At 34.6% G+C, this 25,070-nt stretch overlaps 1 protein-coding gene across 1 annotated transcript; it reads right to left on the reverse strand.

Annotated features, from left to right (window-relative positions):
- Window positions 1-629: 629 nt before the first annotated feature.
- LOC111087447 lies at window positions 630-22,283 on the reverse strand. The gene is made up of 6 exons (XM_022394085.1): window positions 21,876-22,283; window positions 16,690-16,894; window positions 15,704-15,777; window positions 5,821-5,935; window positions 4,955-5,007; window positions 630-823 (listed from the first exon to the last, which is right to left on the reverse strand). Exons 1-6 carry the CDS (start codon window positions 22,036-22,038, stop codon window positions 693-695), a joined length of 741 nt encoding a protein of 246 aa, XP_022249793.1. The 5' UTR covers window positions 22,039-22,283; the 3' UTR covers window positions 630-692.
- Between the last annotated feature and the right edge of the window lie 2,787 nt (window positions 22,284-25,070).

Raw genomic sequence — 25,070 nt, forward strand, 5'->3', positions numbered from 1 at the left:
GCTGTGTTTATGAGGTTTTTAAGTGTATTGATTTTTTGTGTGGTGTCACGAGCGGAATTCCAGGGGATGTAGAGACCATGTTTTTCACCATTGCAACTCAAAAAACCATAGTATATCTATTAAAAAGTCATTTTAAACAAAGAACCTAACATAAATAAACGAAAAATCAAGGAATCCATCTTAATTGAACAAAACAACCCTACTCTAAACTAACACCCCGGGGTGCCTAGATACCTCTTCTAAGTTTCACAACAGTTCCGGTCATGTGACCTCTTTGTTCAATACTGTATATATATATCCGTGTCAGTGTCAATTACTTGTACCTGATGATGACAAAACCTTGTCGAAACGTTGCACATTTGCTGTTATGTTAAACTTATCTTAAAGTTTTTCTTCATTACCCATTCAAGCCGTCTCCAGCCATTATTTGTCTCAAAGTGGGTTCCTCGTCATCGAATTTGAAATTACAAATAATGTCAACTACTGCAAAATAAGATAGCGTATAAAATATATAACTTTCATTAATACATTTAGGGTAGCTCAGAATGTATGCAATGAGAATTTATAAACACGATTCTGTTTCTCCAGGTATATTTTATCATATAGATAATCGAGTGTTATTATTTTTCTTTTGTATATCTATTTATTAATTCAAAAATATATACAAATTTCTGACAGCTTTCATTAATGCATTATAGTATTATACACTTTTTCATTATCCTTCGAAACTTTGTTTTCATATTGTTAAACTTGCTACATGAATGGTTCTCCTTTTGACTTCCAGATGTCGATCCAGAGTCGGCTGTCACAAGTTTGTCCCATTCTGAAATTGTAAAATATACCCATTTCATTAGTAAGGCGTCGAAAAAAGTTATTATACAGGTTTTACTACAATCATACAACTATGTATTATTGAAAACTGAACGTTATATACGAAATATACCAAACTTTATATATATTAAAGTTTATTTAAGTTTCAGTAATAAAGTTTGTAACTTTTTTTTCTAGTTTCTAATTCGGAACAAGGAAATCCGTTACAGGTCATGAGCTAAATTTTGCTCTTGGTTCTAGTTTCTATAGCAGGCCCCAATACGGGTTGTGAATGTGGCCCAGATAGAGAAAGATATGTGAATTGTGAGAACAGTTTAATTCTTTCCAAGTGAATAACTTGAACTTCATAGAGAAAGTTAAGACTGACCCCAAAAATAGGATTTCTGTGAAAGAAGTAGAGCGATAAGGTTCGTCATTTCTTCTGTACGCTTGTGAGGAAAAGTCACTTACTTACTTAGATCGAAATTCGTTTAAATAGTGAAATTTTGATTCATTCCATAAACACGTATATAGCGATTTAGGAGGCTTTATAAGTACAATAAGCTTTAGTTTTGTTCAGTCAATACTATGAAATAGTCATCGTTAATATTCAGATATTTTAAAGGTGACTTTAAACGGGCGATTTTAAGGCCACCATTTAGTTTAATGACGATCCCTACTATTGAGTACTACCGTACTTAATTATAACATGTTCTGAGTTTCGTAACAGAACAGCCGTCACATATGGTACAGCACTGAAGGAAGTTAATTTAAAACTGTTATCGTGCATTCTACACCGATCTGAAAGTTATAACAAACAGTTATCACACGTTGTGGAAGCTACACTATACCTGTCCCATTGGTAATAATAAACTAGAAGAGAGTGGTGTTGTGCTTGGCGTCATAGTAGTAAAGAGCTAGACTAGAATGACTACCGTACGTGGCACCACAGTTATAAAAAAGATAGACTGGAACGGCTGTCATAGTTGGCACCACAACAGTAAGAAACTAGACTTGTACAGTTTCCGTACTTGGCACTGTAGTAGTAAAAAGCTAGACTAGAACAGCTTCCAGCTGCCGTACTTGGAACAACAATAGTAAAAAGTTATATTAGAACAACTGCCGTACTTGGCACAATACTACTAAAAAGCTAGTTTAGAACGACTGCCGTACTTGGCACCACAGTAGTAAAAACTAGACTAGAACAGCTGTCGTACTTGACACTGCAGTAACAAAACGATAGACAGAAAAACAGTCATTGTGATTCAACCATGTTGGAAACTATAACAGAACACACGTCACGCTTGACCTATGCACTAAACAGATGATATTCTCGCGCGTACTGCACCAAGTGGCTTGGATTGAATTTACGCTAGCCGTCCTTAGCCGCCAGCTCTTTTACCAACGAATAGTGGGATTGATCGTTACAATATAACGGCCCCACGACTGAAAGGGCGAGAATGTTCGGTGACGGGATTCAAACCCACGACCCTCAGGTTGCGAGTAGAGCGCCCTAACCACCAGGCCATGCCAGGTCACATCAGTTGCGAAACTAATATTTTTACATCGCAGTTAGTTATAAAAACTGTTACTCTTGTTATGTTCATTTTATAATTTCGAAAAAGAAACCAATAAATTCTGTTTCGCGGGGTTGAGAAACTAAATATGAAAGTTATATAAACTTCTATACTTTGATGAATAATCACGCCCACCGAGAGAGTGTGGAGGAAGGGGATATTCCATTGGGGTCCAAGAGAGCGGCAAAAATATGTACGGAATGTATCAGATCCGTACGGAACATGTATGCAAAAATTAACTGCACCATTACATGATATTACTGGAAAAAAAAACTATTCGGGGGAGGGAAAGACATTTAGTTTTCAGTGGCCTTATGCATAATCCCGAGGGCCGAAGGATTTGCAAGAATCTTTATTATAACAGCTACAGATGTAGCATTTTATAAAATATTTCCCGAAACTAATCGTTGATTCTGAACTTTATATTTAGCGCCAAATTTCATTTCAATGGTATAATGTCACATGAACTTGAAATATTGTAGAAAATCATTGTAAGAGTAACGAATTAATTCAGGGTTAAAAAGGTCAATAATCTCTCTCTCTCTCTCTCTCTCTATATATATATATATATAGAAGAGGCTAATGTCCGTCTGTTCGTAAAACTTCTCCCACAGTTTAAGTCCGATTTGGATGAAACTTCGCAACATTTTTCAACATCACAAGAGGATGTTCCTAACAAAGTTTCAATACAACTGGGTCTCCTATAAAAAGTTTATTTAGTGCATGTGTCCATTTTTTATAAGTAATATATCAATAACAGCTTTATATCACACCAATATGAAAAATGTTATAAAATAGACCCTCGCTAAAATTAGAAAAATAATAGGACCTTATTCCCTAAATCACTTCCTTAATGGAGGAATGGTACTTCTTTCCTGTTTAATAATGTACATTAATTTTGTACATTTATTATTATCAACGAAATTAATCTTTTTAATAAAACTTCTGAATTGTTCTGTGACCAAAGGAATCGCAAGTCCTTGGTACGGAATTCGTTGCATACACATTTGCAGAAATTTTGTGGTTACTTGATCTTCGTAAGTTACACCAGTACTTTTTTTATTTCAGTATGAGTATAAAGTGATCAAAAACATCGAAAATCACGATGCCAAAAATTGCCAAACGGAAAAATAACTTATCATGGAGAAAGTCTGAAACTTTGAGAAAGAAAATGAAACGTCAGGATGCAAGTTACAGAAGGAAAGAATAAGAAGCAGATAGGCTTGCTCACTAAGTTATAAGACAAGATCCAATAAGAAGAAGCCAGGAACAAACTCGAAATACAAAAGCACATCGTTCATCTCGCCAAGATGCAGTTAGGAGAAGTCAGGAGCAATTTCGTGACAGAGAAGCACATCGTTCATCTTGCCAAGATCCTGACCGAACAGAGAGGCGTTTCTGTAATAATGATTGATATTATATAGAGGGCTGAGTAAGTTATATTAAAACGACTTTGTGCCTCCTACGTCGTTACAGTTCATGTCATCATGTCTGGTCACGCTCTATCCGACGAACCTGCATTTTGACGATAACTTCGAAGCATAATTTTCATTGCAAAGGGATTCATCATAAGTATGTCATTTCTAAAGCACACCAATCATCTCTGATTGCTTTCCATAATTCATGCAATGTAGGAAGACGACGGTTTTTCCAGTGCCTGACATGGCCTGGTGGTTAGAACACTCGATTTTTAGTCTGGAAGTTTTATCTTGGTGAACCCGTATCATGTTGGCCTCATTTCCAGATAGAAATCCTTCTTGATTATGCTTCGTACTGTTGTCTGGGGCATGTGGGCAGCTTTTGCCACTGGAATCTATGTTCGTGGATCCTCACTGATACAAGACACTACATTTTGCTTACCATGGATGTGGTATAACTTGTTGCAGGTCTGTTTCTGGATGGTCCCGAGTTCCCAAGTTGATCCAAATTTCTTTGCTTTCGAATGCCATTAAGTGCATCGGATATTCCCGTCTTGAAAATTATAAATCCCCGGTCTAATTATACAAAAACTTTGGGTCCGAAAGAACTATTGCATACCCTTTACAAAAGCAATCAATTTTCGATGGCGTCAGAATAATTTAATATAACGTACTCAACCCTGTATTCTGAAGAAAAAAAAAGGCACCGAGGATTACAATAGATAAAGCAAACATTAGTTTTGGTTCACAGTTTTCTAATAAAAGAAGATGTTGTGTAAATGTATTGGATAACATTTTATAACTTCACTACCAATCCACAATATTTTTCCATTTACAATTTATTTGGCATTACCAAAGAAAATTGAAAAAAGAGAGAATGAAACTAGTATTTCAGTAAACAAGTACTTAAATGGAAATCAAACTTAATAAAATGAGGCAAACGTATAATCTACAATAAAATGAATATCACAAAGAAAGAGCATATGGCAATAGTGTCCTGAGATTTGCATGCATACACGTTTGTCGTAGTTTCAGCTTTTCTTCATGTTGATAATGTTGGGAATAGATCAGCTATAAAAATTCTAAGTGGTTTAAAAGTTACTTTTCAGAAAGTGATTCAAAGATGGATTTTCTTGATAATTCACTCACCAGCCTTTTGTATTCTGTAATCTTCTTCAATCTTCTCGTCTTCTTCAATCTCTCTATAAACAAGCAAAATCGAGACTATTAGTATTACTATTACCTTTTATCTACTATCACAAGACCATGTCCCTTATTATTTTGATGTTTTTGAGGAAATATCATTCTTTGACTTTAATGTGTATATGTAATTTCTAAAGATACTTGTTTACTTGAAGCTAATTTTGCTGACAAAAATAAGCAAAAAACAAAATAATTCCTTGCTAGCAACATATCAACTTCAATTCATTTCAAACCCATAATTAAAGGTAGAAACATTTTTCACCTAAAATATCTAACAGCTGAACTTTGTCACTGTTAAAAAGATCCTCAAAAGATATATAGAGCAAAATAAAGGCATACTGTTTATAAAAATGAATTAATTATAGTATCGTTATTGTTCCAAATTTTGCAGTAGATCTAACAGTGTGTATATACTTTTAAAGAGTTACTTAGATTTAACATATTTTATAACTATTAACTTACATATCGTAAAATGTAATATACTATGTATACAAGTTATAAACGTCTCAATTTCATAAATATTACACACATAAGAAACAATTTTACATAGTTGTATATTTATTTTCGGCTAAAACTTAAATTCTAATGTAACTAATTTACAAATGTCGAAATTTCAGGTCTTCTCACTAACTAAGATTAGGTAGTAATAACAATAAAAATTCGTTGAACCAAAGAATTCAATTTTAAGAAGTTAATATATGAAACAATGATGAATGGATGAAGAAAATAATAAGTTATTATTTAAAGAGAAGAGTAAGGAAGGGTGTTATAATATCATTGAATCACTAAAAATAAAAGACGCCAATATCTACCTGAGCTTTTCAACGTGAAGATCTACTAACATTGTATCTCTGTGAGAGACGTTTTGTATGATGTGATGCAGAAGTTGCGACTCTCTCATACTCTGTTCTGGGGTTTTACAATAATCTAGAAATATATTTTGCAAAGTAACTTAATTATAATGTATGTTAATAACACTATTGAAAAATAAAATATCACACAATATTCTATATGATATATTCTTAAAATAACATTTGCTGAATTTCTTACTAAATAACACAATAACAAACAAACGTGGCCTCAGTATATTAACATCATAATATGAAACACACTATACCGTAAACAATTTAATTATACAATTCATTCTGGAGACTTTCTCAGATTACAAAACAAAAATGATGCCACAATAATAACATTCACAGATCACACATATGGTTCTATATTAATAGCATATACAAATTTGTAAAAAAAAAAACACGCACACTTGTCCAACAATAATAGTAATATTGTAATGGCTTCTATTTTTATGAGGGTTCTTAAGTCCAGTCCACTTAATCATAAAGAAAACATTTTATTTCTTCGACTACGAGTTCAAAAACTTCACATATTTAACTAACATTCACCAAGCAAAATGCTTAAGTTCTAAGTAACTCTAAAAATTCATTACTTGCCCATTTTCTCTGGTACCTATGACACTTTCTCGTATCTCTAGTATTTAGTTAAAGTAATAAATCATTGTTCAGTAAGCTGAATTAACAAAAAACTGATGAACAAACTCGATAAATCAAATCAAAATTTAATTGATATAAAACGTCGGTTAGGCTATAGTAGATCCCAGACATTAAGCCACACACACTCATCACGTAATGTCAAACTCCCCTAGCTAGAAAAAAACAAAAAACAATACAAATGCCTGAATTAAAATACTCTTAGTCTACAGTACTGTCCTATCTTTGGGTTGTAAACCCCCTTGAACAATCCTATTACACAAAGAAAACAATTGTACATTAACCATAAACTTCCATAATTCTGGATTCTATGCTGCTTCACTTTAGGTTAGTTATCTTGTATTTCCATCTTTGTTGTCCCTGGAAGTTTAACTTGTGGTGTGTTGTAACTGTAGTGTAATGCACAAGGCTTTCCTTATCATAGACTCATTAACTCGTGTACTGTTGACATATATATATATAATTAACTTTTTATCACAACTAGGGCAGATGGAGTATTCCCAGATAAATTTCGCCCTTTAAGCCCAGTTGTTTCTACTTTATAATGCCTTTTTAGTTTTTTTTGTTTCTTAGATATGTTTGGGCTCAGAAGCTCATCCTCACGATACTGCTTTCTTGGTTTATTATTATCTGTTAATTTGCAACAGTCTCAGCTGTAATATGCATGTTTTACAACTCACAACAGTTGTCTTTTTCTACAGCCTTTAAAACCAATTTTTATTTCTTACAGAATTTGGTATGCAGTTTCTGGCAATATGTTCCTTTACGTTTAAGTGTATTTCTTCCATTATGAATAACAAGTTCTCTACTTAATATTTAGAATTTTATTGGACTTCCATGAGAGAGAGTTCATGTTTTCACACTATTTCATCTGATGATCCCATAATTCCTGGAAAGTGCTTACAGCTGTTTATCTGCAACATTAATATATTCAAGTTCTATCACTAACCAAACAGCTTCCTTTAAAGATATATGATCAAAAACATTGTTAATAGCATTTGTATACAACTGATGAAACAATGCATTCTTGTTATTTTAAGTAACGTAGTTTGAACATTATATTCCATTACTAGGCAAACATGTTTAGTTCTGATCTCCATGAGTTGCTTGTTTGATCAGAAGATAATATTAATTAATTTCCTTTACTTTAGCCTAATTCACATATGTTCATCAACTATGGCATCTATTTGTTGGTCATAAGCCAACAAATACATTATTTCACTTGGAACATCTGGATAAGATAATTGGACAAGTCTTCACACATCTTCAGCAAGTTCGGGTAAGGTCTTTTTTTCTTCCTTGCTCTCTTTTAAGTTTTGAAGCTTTCTTCTGATGTTACACTCTAAATCTTACTGATAAGGTGGCCACCAATGACTGGTAGTTTTCTGACATTTTTTGAAAGACTGCTTAGTATTGTTAAAGCTGGTCATTTTAAATGTTTAGGAAAATATAGCCTTTGTCGTTCATTGCTCCATTAACTTATATTGGGCATTATTCTTTGGTACTTTATCACTGTAACTTGTTGGCTTCTAATTAGGCAATGTTCTTGAATTGTCCTGCTAAATTTTGTAAACTGATGAAGTAGTGTTGTAGGTGGAATAGTCTAGAAAGGTCCTGCAATCAAAGGTGGCATAACATTAGTGGTAACAATCACAGACAAGATGTGTGTTCTTCTCTTCCACATTGCATAGTTAATAGTGTTTGGGATTTGAATCCTTGAGCAGATGCACACAAAAATGTAGCAGGTGTTGATGCAATTTTTTACTTCATTGGTGTCCTTCTTTATATATTTTCTAAGGCTTCTTTGGTTTTGTTGCTATAATCTTTCTGTACATCATTGATGTTCTTTTGTACACCATAGATGTCATTTTGTACTTCATTGTTGTCTTTTTGTACATCATTGATCTTGTTATAATATTTCTGTACATCTATGACTTTTCCAATTTCAGTTGGTACATTTTCTATAGGTTCTTCAATCTTGTTTTAGATTAAATTTATTTTTGTTTGTAATTGTATTAGAAATCTCATTCTTATAATTACACTTTTAACTTTCCATCTCTCTCTTCCAATGTTTAGTTTCTTTATTCTAAATCTTCTTTTAATTTCCTTTCTCTTTTTTCCATCTTGGTTTTCTTTATCTTTCTTCTCAATCTTCTTTTCACAGTTTAATCATTTTCATTAAATTTTCAATCTAGCTTCGGGCACGTGTCACCATCTTCAAGTTCATCTGATTCTAGCATTGTAAAGGATTCTATCTTGGACAGTCTCTTTTGTACTATTTGTTATAAAAAAATAATGCAAAGTACATTCCACTTAATGATAAAAAAAGTGTTTTATTCCTTGGACTGCAAATTTTACAATTCTAATGTATTAACCTTAAGTTCACCGAATTATTTTCTAATTTTCATTAGTACCCACAGCACTTTCTCGTTCAAGTAAGTTTGTTTGTTGTTAAGCCCAAAGAAACACAATGAGTACTGAAACCTTGCTTTTAGTGTTGTAGCAAGTGGGCTTACCCCGCTGAGCCATTGAGGGAAGGAACATTTCTCGAAATGCTTCATTTAAAACACAAAATCAATATTCACAAAACTGAAGTAACAGACAAACCGAGTAGCAAGCTCACTAACTCAATAATCAAATCAACAATACTGTAGCCTAATTGGCATTTTACATTACTTAAATCAGAATGTTACTATATGTTGCTGTTTCCATCATGCTAAGCTACACAATGGGCTACCTGCATACTGTCTACCATAAGAACTTTAATGAAGGTTCTCAGCATTATATGTCTGTGAACATAAGCTGCCCCACTGTTGGGAGAGGGGGGCATTACTATGTGAAACATATATATTTTACCACAATAACATGTACAAACCACATTCCAGAATTTCATTTAAAATGTGATCAAATGAAAATATGTAGAGGTTTGGCTTCATAATAATGTGTGAGAACTTAATCCGATAAAGGTAAAATAATAGGAGTCCTTGACATGGAAACAAAAGTTTGAAAGTGGTTTTTATATGAATAAATGGTCCTAAACAAGATGGGCTTAAGGGATCCTCTTCAAAAGTTGATGAATTTCCATCAAATGGCCAAATTCGAAATGATCATCAACATCTCTAAAGTGCCATTCTCGGCTCCTAGTTGTCTGTTTGGAAGTTTTGAAAGTCAAGGAATTAATATATATATATATATGTATGTATTTATGTATCAATTTTTTAGGTGTTTAATTATTTTTTTCTCTTTTTGCTGGTGTGTCCAAGTGAAGTTCTGTGATTGAAAAGATATCTACTTAGATGTTAAAACCAGTAAAACTGCCGAGAGAAAAGAAGAGGAAGATTAGTAAGACAACTGAAGAACTATGTGTCTATTTTTATAAAGAATGTGATTACTCAATTTATGAAAAAACTGAAGTGTCTAACACTGAAATGAGGAGGAGTTGGATAAATATGGAAGTGTTTGTGAGAAAATAAACTGGAAAGATGATGCAACTGGCATGGTTTTTCATCAGTTATGCAAAACTGGCTTCATCAGTAAAACGAAGCTTCACCAAGCCAAAACTATGGAAGAGAAACAACAGGTGCAAGAAACCCTTGTATTCTGATCTGAACATGAAAGTTTCCTGAAAATTCCACTGGCCCATGGAGAGGTCCTCTAAAAGATAATAACTTATGTATATCGTACGTGAATCCAAAAGACAAATTACATCCATTCAGAAAAAAGCAGTGTCCTCTTCAACAAATGGCACACGTTCTAGGCTCACTCAGTGTACCTAAAAGATGCTACAATGCATGACCGTATCTTTACTAATTTATTGTACAACAGATCTTTTTGCTGCCGAGATTCAGTATAATCACTTTTGTTGGAAAAAATTGTGTCTCAACAATATACCACCAAGATAAAAACATTAATTCAGGTCTACTATACAACAGATTAACCAAGCAGAAGATCAAGAAATGTTCTTCAAACATGTACAAATAGTTGTATTGGATGTGAATGAACCAAGAACATTGCAAAGACTCCTGACGTGAACTACAATAACCTGTTTATGAATTTTGGCTATGATACAAGTGAGACAAAATCAAGCACAATTAAGCAGATGGTTTAAAAGGAAATTGTAAGCAGGATCGGATTTAATGATCATTTGCATAAAAATAACGAGTAATATAGTGTATGTCACATCTGCAGGGGGCTGTGAGCAATGAACGTTTACTGAATACCATTGCAAGGTGTTTAATAAAAAGTTATCAAGTGATTTAGGTATGAGCTGGCTTCCACCTATTGATGAGCTTGAGAACATAAAATAACCTAATCCTGAGTTACAAAAGTTTCTCACCTGGCAAAAGAACCCTGCTGTTAGTGACTTCAGTGATGTTTCCAGAATCTTGAGATAGCAGTTTGTCATCACTGATCTTTTCATTTCTCACAGGGAAAAATCCCACTCCTTTCAAAGCCAAATTATCAATGACAGTTCATAGACTTACTAGAAGTCATGAAATTATAGACATGATAAAGGAATTATCACTTGTACTAAGCCACCAGAATGTTCATAGGCCAAGCTTGAACTTCAGAAGAATGGCATTTGTCCTGAAGAGGTTATCAATGATTTTCTTGGAACTATCATTCTATACAATGACGACTTTCAGGATGACACTTTGACTGAAGCAGATAAATCTCACAGTACAAATTTGATATTTGCTCAGGCAAAGGATGTCACTATTAAACAGGCCATTGCAAAGCCTCTTAACAAGTTCAACCTTATAAGGCGATCAAATGTTACCTACCATGAGTTCGAGCTGAAATTGACATCTCATCACAAAGCACCCAAGAACAAAGTATTAGAAAAATGATCCATTATTTGGCTCATCTCGGTAGCAATGGAAAAGAGGTTCCAGTTACAAGTCTGAAGACTGGAGCATTTACTAAATTTCAAGCCGATATCCAGAACCTGACCAGAAATAACATATGTTTCTACCTTACATTGCTAAAGCCACCCTACAAGCCATTAGTACACAAGGTAAAGTATTGCACAGTTTGTTTAGCGAAAATGAAATTGATGCTGTTTGTTAAACTAGTTAGAGACCAGCCAGTCTATGCACCAATTGTTCAGTTAAAATATGTGAATCTTACATAGACTGAACTCATCCTTCCATTCCTAGTCCTATTCCATGCACAGTGTTCTTTCATATGAGCAATTACCAAGTGATTCAAAATTGACATTCTTGTTGGAGCCAATGTGGTTACTGAAGGTTCAAATGACAAAAAAACATTATAAAAGAAGCAACAGATGTCTCTAACTAATTAATGTATGAGGTATATTTTCACAGAATAATTCAAAAAAGGGCTCAGTGGTTATCTACATGTGTTTCCAGACCTACAACAAAAGCTAGAAAAACAGAGAAACCCCTCCAAAATCCCATGAACATAGCTGAGGATGATCTGTAATGAACTATAGGTTGGTCAAGATTTATTTTCACTTGTTGTGAAAGCAATCAAAATGGTTGAAAATTTTAATAGTTCAATAGCAAAATGTCATGTATATGACTGACATACTGATGTTGAATATCCATGTACTGAGAGCTCAGGATTGGGAAGTATTCAAGGCATCACTCAGAATGATGTTCCCATGGATGCATACGTATTATTACAATGTAAGGTGGCTCGATGATTTCCAGCTAGAAATTAGCTATCTGTTTGAGAAGAAAGTCAAGTACAAGCTGGTTCATTTGCAAAATCAATGATAGGTAATCCCTACTCTTGCTTGCTACTGGATCTATGGATAGAAATTATAATAAACAAAGGCTCAAAGATGAAAGCCGGTTGGATGAGAATTTTGAAAAATAAGAAGTTGTTGACTTACACTGAAAATGCAAATAGAGTTAGAGTCTCTCTATGTGTCCTCACAAACATGAAGATCTCTCAATGCCACAGTGACAATTCTACCACCAGATTCAGAACAAATGAACAAGCAGTACAGAGTCTCGATAGTTGCATCACAGTGTTTGAATGTGATCCTTTTGACCTTACAAAGTCTACTCTGATGACTCTCTAATCTGGAATGACTGCATGAGGGTGGTGAATTACTAGTCAATGAATTTTTTTAGAAATAGATGCTTTCAACTACGAAATTATTTGATGTAATGATTCACAAAAACTCAAGTTACAACTTCAACATACCACCTGTTATTAGAGAGGAAACCAAAATCATTGAAACGAGGATGAGTGCAACGGAAAACAAAGTGCTCAAAAGTGACAGTTCTATTGGTGACATGATTAAAGTGCAAAAAAATCAACATTAATTGAAAAGTTTAGCTTGATTCCACTACACCCCATCAGTAGCTACAATGTCCTGGTAGACAAGAGATTCATTTAGATGCTTGCCAATCCTTCTGCAGAGAATAAAGAAAACTATGATGAAACAGGCTTCCTATGGCCAGATTATGTTAAGAAGCTATTTGCACTTGTCCTCCCTCAAAGCTTCCGAGTTCATCTTTGTGAATGATCCATATGACTTGGAGATGAGCATCAAATAAAGTGAGCATGGACATAGGACAACATGTTCATCATACACAGGAATGACTATGAAAATATGTATCAAAAGTAATTATAAGCTGCTTACTTTAACTGAGTTCCACATGTTCAAAAACCCAGCCAACAAAAGACATAGTCAGCAGTTCCTGAAAGGTGAATTCAGGCTATTTGTACATCAATACCCAGCCATCTGATTTCTATATTCTTCGAGGAGCAACTGCTGGTAGCTGTCCTCTGAAGATAAACATGTGCAAATTAAAGAGTTTCAGGTCATGATACTTCTGTATGTTTATTCACAACTGAGGAATAATGGAGTAAAGGATGTTGTGGTAATTGATACAGAAGATAGTTCCATAGTAATCCTTACCTTGATATGTATCACATTAGGTTGACTGTGTACTCACCTTGAAAATGAAGAAAGACATATTCAGCTGAAAGGCACTATGTTCAAAAGAAGTTTCTTAAGTTCTTGTGCTTCTTCATACACACAGGGAAGCAGATGTAGTTTCAGGGTTCCTTAGACATGGAAAAAGTCACTGTTTCAAAGCGTAATGAACTTTCAAGAAGCACATAGGTTGTTGTCAGGTGTTGAAAAAAGTGTCCCAGTGACACCAAATGTTCTAGACAACAATGCAAGATTCAATATAAGGTTTATATATTGTGATAGTATTAGCAAGACACTAGCTGAGGCTCTGGCATGAAAATGGGACACAATGAAGAAAACGTCAACTGAATACCTCCTGACAGTGATTCATATGAGTTGCAGGTGAAATGAATTAACTACCAGGTGTACATCTGGCTCAACTATTACAAGCCAAATGCTCAATCATTACCATTGGACCTTGACTAAACTCTGATTAAAGGGAAATGTCAACCATTCCAATACACAAAATAAAAATAAAACTTTTCTATTGTTCTGACATTAAAAAATGTCGTGTATTATTATTATTATTATTATGTGTTTGAAACTACAAATTTTAAATTTTGTGGATGAGAACACTTGGAATTAAGTAACCATTACTGTGCAAGTTTGAGACAAAGTTGTCGTAGTGTCACTTCAATAAATAACATTCTTATTTGAAGAAATGAATTCAGTGATGGTTAAAACCACATTTAGTCACAAAATGTAGCTTTTTAAAACAACATGAGCTGAGAAATGCCATATAGAAAACATCTTCAATCTTTTGTCCCCTAACTAGTTCACGAGCTCGCGTTATTTTTCCGTTACTATACTAACAATATTGTAAGACTGTTCAAACAACTGTGTGTATATGGAATAATTTTGTGTTAATTCCATGACGTACACGAGGCACTGTGCCAAGAGTACATACGGTGGGACATTTCCTCACATTTACAAGGTCAACAATTCCCTATATCAACTGCCTACAAAATGACTCTTTTTGACTTTTTGCCCAAGTCTCTGGTAAATAAACACTAAGAAATTGACGATAATTAGAACATTTCGAAATATCCAGGTCTCGAGTCAATACTTCAAGAGTTAAAATACATTCTGATATTGAAGCTTCGACACATTGTTCAGTGTGTAGATACTTCGTAATAATCAATCACGAAATTGTTGCTCAGAGTTAAAAAATACCCCGACATCCATGCCTCGAATTATTGTCCAAGGTCAAGACATATCTTGAAAACCAGCTTTTATGTCACATTTAGCTTTAAAACATACTCTGCTATTTAGGTTTCAGATAGTTTCCCAGAGTTAAGATAAATCTAACTATCCAGACCTCGAGAGATATGGGATAGACTTATGGCAGGTTCATTGCTTAGAGTGAAAAATAATTTGATATCCAGGCCTAAAGTCTTCGTAGAGTTAAAGCGTATTGTTACATTTAAGTCTTGTGTAATTTCTAAAAGTTATTTTTTGGAATTAAGATATACGATAGTTCCAGACCCCGAATCATCGCTCAGCGGCAGGGCATATTCTGGTTTTCAGGCTTTAGTTTTGTTCAAACCTAAGGTAGGTCTTTATACCTATGTCTTTAGTCATTGCCAGGAATTAAGAAATACTCCAATTACATTCGCTACAAAGTACCCTATATCTGTACAAAGCATGTTAATTGTAACGCTGACAAGTATTTTAAATTTTTTGTTTTTATTAAAATGGGTTATCTGTGCTGTGCCTACCACGGGTATCGAAGCTTAATTTTAGCGTTATAAGCCCTCGGACTTAAGGCTGAGCCATTGGAGGGTGGCATTAAATTAAATATAAAACGAGTTATCTGTTAATTTAAAATAACACCTGTATTTGATAAATGACAAGAAAATGATGTAAGTAATTTAATTAGTAACAGCTGTTTGTGAATATTGAATTACATAAAATACCCTTTGGTAAAATACATTTATGGAGTTTCTTTCAGATCACAGCCACATTGGGCTATCTATTGTGTCCATCGCGGGGAATCGAACCCAGGATTTGTGCGTAAAATTACTGCCGTCCCATTGGAGGACACTTATATGGAGAGTATATTTTAAGAGAAAGAAATCAATTAATAAAGTAAAATTAGAATAATGAAAAATTAACACTGCGTACATACAATTCTATATAAACAAGGTCGAAAAGTAATACAACACCACATTTAAACTAAAAGTACGAATCATCAAAATAGATTTTTGGAAAAAGTAAAAAATGTATAGCTACCTGGTATTTCAGATAATGGAAGAACTTCTTTTCGTAACCTTTCGTTTTCTTCTTGTAGAAGTATGTCATGCAGCCTGAAAACATATAATAAAATTTAAAATGTACAAAAAGTCGCCTGTTGTAGTTGTTTTGAAAACTACATTAAAAAAAGAACTCTAGCTATCTTAGGCCTTTTTAAATTAGATTTATATTTCTTTTGATCATAATAATATACTTGGTTCGTCATATATGTATAAAAAAGGTTGGAAATTTTTAAGTAATACATTTTTGAATCCCCTTTTTCAATATATGATACTAATGTTTAAAAATGAAATGACTACTAGTCACTCAAATTATGTATTTAAAATCCGTAAAGACTATCTACCTTTTAATGCTTAATTATATGCACAACAAATATTTGAGCATAGAACACCAATCTTTCTAACTGAAATATTATGTGTTGCGTTGGGCTGGTATAACTAACTAATTATAATTATTCTATAACATGATGACAATTATAAACTTTGAAAGGTGGTATTTCCCACGAAGCAAAGAACTATCACAATCATGCTCAGACATGTTAAAATGCAGAATGGACAATAAAAGCTTCAATAATACATTGAAGGCAAGGAAATGGCATTCACTCTTTGACTATATCTTAAACAAAAACAGTTCAGGGTTCAATAACAATCATGCCCATCAAAAACATGTACAATTGATTCGTCATGAGCCAATGTTCGTTACCCCGATAATGCCCTGAACTGTTGTTTCGTTAAAGGTTTGTCTGGGCGAGTAGCAAGAGTGACCCTCTAAAGTCTAAAGTAAAACTAATGGGCGTTTGTAACGTTAAATGTCAAGAACAAAAAGGTTCATATATAAATAAAATGGCAATTTAATTATTTGACAAAATTCGAGCATCTGATATGGATTAAAACACATAATGCACACAAAAGAACGTAAATATAAAGATCATTAGTATTTACTCAAAAATAAAACAAAATTCTCACGTGTAGATCAATTCATTTTCTTTCCTCAGGAGCTCGTTCCTTTGTTTCCTGAGATGGAAAAGCTGTTCTTCTGCTTCAACAATACGGCTTCTCGCGTTAGCCGAGAAATTGTAGTGGTGTAGTCCCCCAGGAAATATGACATTCTTCAAGTATTCCAAGTAGTCCACATACTTCAGGTTCTCTTCCTCTTCTTCAGGGGACACAGCTAAATATTGACAGTGAGTGTAGAACTCGATTATTATAAAATAGCGTAATATCATAATATCAGTTAAGATAATGTAGTGCTGACTAAACGGTAAACAGGTAGCATTTGATAACCAAACATGTGTACCAGCATGTTGACCAAATCTGCCTTCATTACTATTGATATCAAGGCTGTTGTCGAACGGTAACATCTAGTTCTAACAACCAAAGAAGTTACTTTAAAGCTTAGAAGCTGGCTAGAAGCAAAGCAAGACCTCAGCATGTTTCGACTGTATGTAATAGATATAGATATTTTTATGAAAATATTTGTCTTTCTTTTTTCGAATCTTCCGTTTTTGCATTACTTTGTACTAACCTATTCGTTCCAATTTTACCTGCTAACATGATGTATAATAATAATGCTTTTTCTCACTAATAGCCCGGCATGGCCAGGTGGGTAGGGTGCTCGACTCGCACATTGAGGGTCGCGGGTTCGAATCCCCGTCCCACCAAACATGCTAGGGGGTTCAGCCGTGGGGGTGTTATAATGTGACGGTCAATCCCACTATTCGTTGGTAAGAGTAGCCCAAGAGTTGGCGGTGGGTGGTGATGACTAGCTGCCTTCCCTCTAGAATTACACTGCTAAATTAGGGACGACTAGCGCAGATAGCCCTCTTGTAGCTTTGCGCGAAATTCAAAACAAACCAACTTCTCACTAATAAAACACCAAATAATTTTTATCATTGTAGTCACTTGTCTTGGATTCGTGGAAATAAGCAAAAATGGTCAATTCTGCCCTAACTAAACATCCAGGTCACATTACCTACAGAACATAAGTATATACATTTACAGTCTAATAAACAAGAAATACGAGGGATAACAGCAAAATTACATAACACAGCAATCAGCCCTAGTTGTTTTCTTTATATATATACTAACACCGTACCCTCGGGGTTAGAAAACCATTAAAATACTCAAACACAAACATTAACTATGACTAAGTCTATAAGAATAATACAAATTTTGTAAAGATTTAAATAATCTATGGCATTACCTCGTCGACTGTCAGATATGCTACCAGCAATTTCCTCATCTTCAGCTAAGTAGAGATCATAGAACATAGTGCTTTCATCATTAAAGTTAACATGTTCATCAATCTCTGATTTTTTAAGATATTAATGACTATGTGATGGACTACAACTACTTTGGTGTATGAATAGTTTAGAAAATATTTCATTCAAAAAAGACCGTGCATATGAACTACATTGTTAATTCTAGTGTTAACTGACTTGTAAATAGAAGCCTTTAGAAATTATAGAAATCCATTTGAGTTCATTAAACTGTCATACGTTGTTCACGTATGATAGTGAAGAAAGTTTATATACTGACTTTTAATTGTAACTGAAATAGTAAAAGGCGAAATGAATCACATATCATTTAATATCGGAGCATGTGTGCATGACTTAAATGTTTAAATGTATGTTTCAAATGGCGTTTGTTTTTACTTTTATTCTGGATTTTGGTAGGTTGATAGTGCTTTCCCAGCTTTAACACTTCAGATAACGGCTCTTCTTACAGTACAGTGTATTAGATGTAGGAGGCTTATAAAATGTTTTGCACTCCTTTATATTAACCCGTAGCCCTGGGGTATATGTAGTAATAAGTGATACATATATATATGTCTGTGTGTCATTCAACAAGCTTTCTACCGGCGAACATCGTCACATCTTACACAAGTAACTAAATATCAGCCACATAATCTCACATTAGTAGCCACTAGATTCGATTTCAGGGGTAGATAGACATCTTTATGAAAAGTAGACACTGAACGTTTAGAAGCGTTTAATACGTGTTTGAAATAGCACGCATGTATTCCCATACTTTGTGTGGATAATACACAATTTTGTTTCCATATATTACTAATTATGGTTTATATTCACTAGCGTAAAATACTAGCACTCTGCTGAGGGGTCCAAAGGCCCACTCATGCTACACAGAGGCATCAACGGATCGATCAAGTTCCTCCGTTATTCCCAATTACTTATATAGCTTTTCTAATGAGACAGGATCTATATCCAAAAACAAACCCTGTCAGGATATCTACCCATTGTACATAAACGCGTATGCCATGTTTCTAGATCAGTGGTTCCTAACCTTTGCTCCACCAAGGACCCCTTTATTATATTTTTTCCCCCACGGACCCCATGTATTTGAAAGATTCCGCCGACCCAACAAACTGTTTTTATTAACTAATAATTAACTCGTTCTCCCACTTTTCACAATCAAATAAAAGACATATATAACTGAGTGTGCAATTAAAAAGAACATCAGTATTAAAAACTTACTTGTTTAATGAGATGGTATTACCTACGCGGACCCCAGGTTGGGAGCTACTCCCCTAGATTATGAGTAAGGGTATAAACACAGTTTCAAACATGGGGCCCTCAGGATACCAGGGGGGGGGGACCAGGGACACTAAATATAATGCCAGATTCGGGCTCAGTTACCCCACAGACCTACTCCTAAATCCCCATTATGTCTGGTTGACTTTCTGTAGTGCTTAATCCCCTTGGTTCTAATGTTCTTTCTTAGTAGGGGACAACACTATACAGATAAGGACCCCCCACCCCCACCCCACCCCGAGTCTGCCTGCCAGTTTGGATCCTGATAGCTTAAAAGGTATAGGAAGAGTTCGCGGTCAAAAAAATTCACAAATACACAACGTGAATTATTAAATAGGAAGATATTTTACTGTACAGAATAATGCAGTTGCTGATACGAATTTATACAGTTTTGATTACTATTGAAATGAAGATTAAATTCGTTCATGGTGAAAAACTAACTGCTTCGCCATCATAGTACAGTGATAACTTCATGTGTTGGTAACGCTTACAACTTTTTCAGTATTCCATACTTTTTTCAATATATTTCCATCTACGACTCACACTTTTTTACATTGTATTGTGTTTCTTTTTATCTCTATTGTTTTAAACATGTTATTCTTAAGCTAAAACTCACTTTGTTTGTTCAGGATGCTGCGTATATGTTTTAGTACATATATCACTTCACAAGGCAGGTAATGTGAACACCACCAGGTGTCTAATAACAAAAGTGACTGATTCGTTCTTCGATAAAGACGTCTGAGGAATGGTATTTTAAAACATTTTGCTGTGCCTTGCAAAAACAACAGTATAATCAAAATACTCTACTTTTGCCATCGTTTTGTTTTTAATTAGATTCAACATTCATACTAAAGAAGGTATATTTAAATCTTCTTTACCGTTAAAACTTGTGTACTTGAGAATTATCGCACCAGTGATCGAAACGCCATATCTCTTCTAAAAAACAATCTTCCTTACTGTAAAAGCTGTAACTTGTAACAAAACTAATATTTAATCAGTAAGTAAACTCAAAACGAATTCAACATTTACAGTTGACGTCATATAAAATTTCATTGCTCGTTTTTCAAAGGAGTTCATTTGAAAGGCAAACCACATTTTTCCTTTAATTATTATTGTACAACATCTTTACGGAAATAAATCACTATTTTTATATTACTTTCAATTAGTTGTTTGTATGCACTTTTAAGCATAAGTTTATTGCACTTGCAAATTTACATTTTCTCTGTCCCTTTTCCCTGAAATGCTTAGTAATGTGTTTTAAAGATAAAAATTAATTAAATGTTTTGTCACTGTATCATATAACGTAAGCCTACAAGCGTGACTGCCAAGAAAAATTAAGAGCTTTAAATAAAAACATTCACGACAGCTACCGTAGTAACCATGTAAGTTAAAATTTCAAAAATAAGTAGCATTAATTAAAACTTTGCCCTACCGTTCAAAAGAACATCGAAGGATATCACGACAGCAGTCATAAGAGAAAATAGCAGCTAATCTTACTAATATCATTAATAAAATAATAATAATAATGAAATAGCTGGTCACTGTAACTTTAATCGAAACGTCTAACGTGTGATCTAAAGCTTACCAATCATCCGAGGGAGGGTTAAACAACACAAAACAGTTTGATATTTTAAAAAATATAAAGGTAACGTAAAACTTGTGAAAATAACAAAATTTAGGAACTGTAAGAAAATTTATTTTTTAATTGTCAAACTTTCATGGAAATTACGAAACTGATAATGAATAATTAAGTACTAGAATGAATAAAAAATTCTAAGATATAAAACTACTTGAATCGAACGTTTAATTACTTTATAAGAACAGTTGTAGCTTTATCTTAAAATCCACTGTTTCGCGCATGGCAACAAGATTTGTCATTAGAAACTCAAAACTTAATTATTTTGTCACATGTGGTTTCCCCGTGGGGCAATGTTAAGTTTGTATGTGATTTAACGCATAGCTACACAATGGGAGATCTGCGCTCTGTCCACAGCAGGGAATCAAAACCTGTCTTGCAACGTTGTAAGTATGGGCATCTATTGCTGACCCACCTGGGAACGTAAGTTTACAGACTTACAACACTAAAATACAGGATTCGATTTCCTGCGGTGAACAGAGCATAGACATCCTATTGTGTAATTTTGCGTTGAAATAATTTTACTACGTGCGAGACATTTTATTTACCGGCCTTTCAATTTATTTTGTAAGAAATAAATCAAAGCCAAAGAATACAAAAAATAACGTACGCAAGACAGCTTGAAAAATAATACTCTCACTCGTTAAGAGGAAGCAGCAGATTTCATGACAGAGCTAATGAAATAAATCAGCACATTAATCGAAGCATCAATATTCTAATTCGAGTGGAAGCATGCCAACAGAATTAATACTAATCTTATAGACTTAATTGCAGGCGAATTTGGTAGTAAAAGAATGATCACGTAAACTATGATCTGAGTGTCTGGAGTCACAATATATAAAATAGTAACTTCGGAAGTCTACACCTGTATGGAGAATATTCTCAACGTTTTTTATAATAACACGTTATATTAACTTTGTTCATTCTTCTACAACTTTTAATTTTGGAACAACTATAATACATACCAGAATATAACGACCAGTCTTCTGGTTCATCAAACCCACAGGCCCGACTTATTTCTTGCATCAAGACACCTGGTGATGGTAAATTATGATATTCTGATGTCATTTCCAAGAGAATATTTCCACTGTTCTCCAGGATATTCTTTTTGGTAACACAATCATCCATCACTATAAAGTGTTACGCTTTTCAAATTTGAATATTAACAAAATATCCGAGATCTATCTTCTGCCACACTTTGTAAGTTTTGTAAAAAACAGAATAAAATTTGTTAATTACTCTGTTCATAGAAAGCGATTCTAGTGATAGACTGTCTTTCGCTGTCTCTCTCAGTATCTGTCTAGATATGTTTAAAGACGTTGTTAAATGAAAAGGCACTGACGCCAGACTGAACCGGTAACACGTGCTTCGAAAGTGGCTGTAACGGTTCTCAGCCACTTCACACATGCTCTTTGTCCTTCTTAATAAGTTTGTGACGTCATGTAGCAGCTGGCAGCTGGCGTGGAATCACTTGTACTAAGCAAAGGCAACAAGAAACTAACCTAGAAAAGTCAATGTTAATAATAATAATAAACACGTACGCACAGAAATGTAATACAGCTATGTGAGCTTAATTAAAGAATTAAATTTCTATAGTTTGTCAATAATATTCCTACTGATAATTCACAACAAAATCAACGAACCGAAACGCTAAAATCTTGTTAGTTAACGTTGATGAATCAGCCAGTTTCAAGTTTCGGGTTTTATTTTATCGTCCTAGTTTTTATGTAGTCAAGAATTCACCAGTTTTCACTGGATCTACTATTAGAGCCATGTCCGACCATTATTGAAAAAATTTAAAGTTCAAATAGAATTTGAACTTGAGTAGGTTAAAGATCAACAAACAAAGCAAACAAAAGTACGTAAAGCAAAAACTAAACGAAATAAGTTTAAATTATGATCTGCTTATGGTTACAACAAGTACTGGGTAGTGGGCTTAGTTTGTTTGAGTGCCGGCTAAATGTACTTACAGGTGTAAAAGTGAGTTTTTATACCAAACTATGTCTGTTTCCAGAGATTTAGATTGTTGAAAACCTGTCTTCTACTGTCTTTAAAAGCTTCATAAACCACAAAAATATATGAGTGAATTGAAACATTTTTTCTAGTTTAATTTCCCATAAAAATTCTTTCCGAAGAAGTTCAGAGATACGAGTCCTTTCTTAAATAAAACTAGTTTATTCTTTCTCAATACAACTTTGCAATACACTTAATTTCCACAGTCACTTTAACTTAAACACACGCTATAATTCACAACGATTCACGCACTTTACTTACGACTTGACCCTATTATCTGTCTCTATATCTCCCTGTCTGCTATTCTTTGCCGGGCTTATATATTGTTGCGTCAGCGAGGTCACGTGACTAGTATCACACTACGTCCTTCTAGAAATATCCTGTTCCTTAATGAATGCTCTAGCGTTTACTAGATATGTGTTAGTCTTGTATATATAAGACAGTCACAACGTGACGGAACAATGTGTGTAATTGAACTGAGTATTGTTGAGCACGAGCACGTGAGACCTTCGTTGAGAATTACAACGTTTGTTATAGAGCGACTGTTGAAATTAAGTGTATCGTAAAGTTATATTCGGAAAGAATAAACCAGTTTTGTTTAAGAAAGGACTTGTGTCGCTCAAGTTTCGTCGGAACGAATTTACGGAAAATTAACTAACGAACGGAGACGTAACAAATTGGTGTCAGAGAGTGGGACAAAAAAAATGGAAACAAGAAGCGGAAAATCAAACTACAGCTTAGCAGACTTGATGGCAGCAATACAAGAGCAGCAAAAGAAACAAGAAGAGAGACAACAGCAGTTGCAAGAAAACCTGCAACTCAATGTATCCTCCTTGTGTAAAAGTCAATAGATCGTCCTTTAACGTATCTAATTCGCTTTTAAGTTTACTAATGTTTTCCATTTGTACTTCTTGTTTCCTTTCTTGTTCCAGTTGCCACTGCTGTAATTTGTCTTCTTGTTTCTTTTCTTTTTCCTCCAACAACTGCTGTAATCTCTCTTCTTGTTTCTTTTCTTTTTCCTCCAACAACTGCTGTAATCTCTCTTCTTGTTTATTTTCTTTCTCCTCCATTCACTGCTGTAGTCTCTCTTGTTTAGTTTGCTGTTCGAGCTGCCATTGTTGTAGGTTTTCTTGTAACTGCTGTTGTCTTTCTTCTTGTTTCTTTTCTTTTTCCTCCAACAAATGCTGTAATTTCTCTTCTTGTTTCTTTTCTTTTTCTTCCAACAACTGTTGTAATCTCTCTTCTTGTTTCTTTTCTCGTTCTTCTTGTTTATTTTGTTGTTCGAGCTGCCACTTTCATCGACTTAATCAGCCCCAGACAATGGCAAGCCCCTTACAGAGCCCGCAGCTAAACACTAATGCAGACATATTCAGTCCCGTTAGAAGTCACATCCCACATATGAATGTCAGTAAAAGGAATGATCCAGTGCCAAGGAAGCCACAGGAATTCGATGGGAAGGCACCGTGGGAAGCATATAGAGCACAATTTGAGCTACTGGCAGAGGTGAATGGATGGACAGAGGAGCAGAAAGCTGTATATCTGGCAACGAGCTTGAAGGGACAACCACTGGAAATACTTGGACAGCTGACAGCAGCCGACAGACACAACTATAGAGCACTGGTAGAGGCTCTGGAACTCAGGTACGGAACCCAGAATCAGTCAGAAGTCTACAGTGCTAGGTTTAGGACGAGAATCCGTGCTAAAGGGGAGAGCCTGCAAGAGCTGGCCCAAGACTTGGAAAGCATGGCACACAAGGCCTACCCAACTGCACCACCCGATCTCCTCAAGTTGTTGCTGAGGGATCAGTTCGTAGATGCCTTGGACAGTCCACAACTTAAGATACAAGTGAAACAAGCACACCCCTCTACCGTGTAGGATGCAATGGCCAGAGCTCTCGAATTTGATTCCTACGTTAAGTCCAGCACAGAGGTACCGAGGTTGGATTCAAGGCCAGAAAAGGACAGCTTTCAGAGAAGTTTGAGGGACTTTGCTGGCACTGTAACAAACCTGGGCACAAGAGAACTCAATGCTGGCAACTTCAACACAGGGGAGATGATACAGCAGTAAAGGCTGCTACCAAGAAAGGCTGTTGGAATTGTGGGGAGCAAGGACATCTGAGGAGCCAATGTAAGAAAAATACCACCAAT

Source organism: Limulus polyphemus, unplaced genomic scaffold, assembly GCF_000517525.1.
Source record: "Limulus polyphemus unplaced genomic scaffold, Limulus_polyphemus-2.1.2 Scaffold2163, whole genome shotgun sequence".
In the NCBI taxonomy this organism is placed as follows: domain Eukaryota; kingdom Metazoa; phylum Arthropoda; class Merostomata; order Xiphosura; family Limulidae; genus Limulus; species Limulus polyphemus.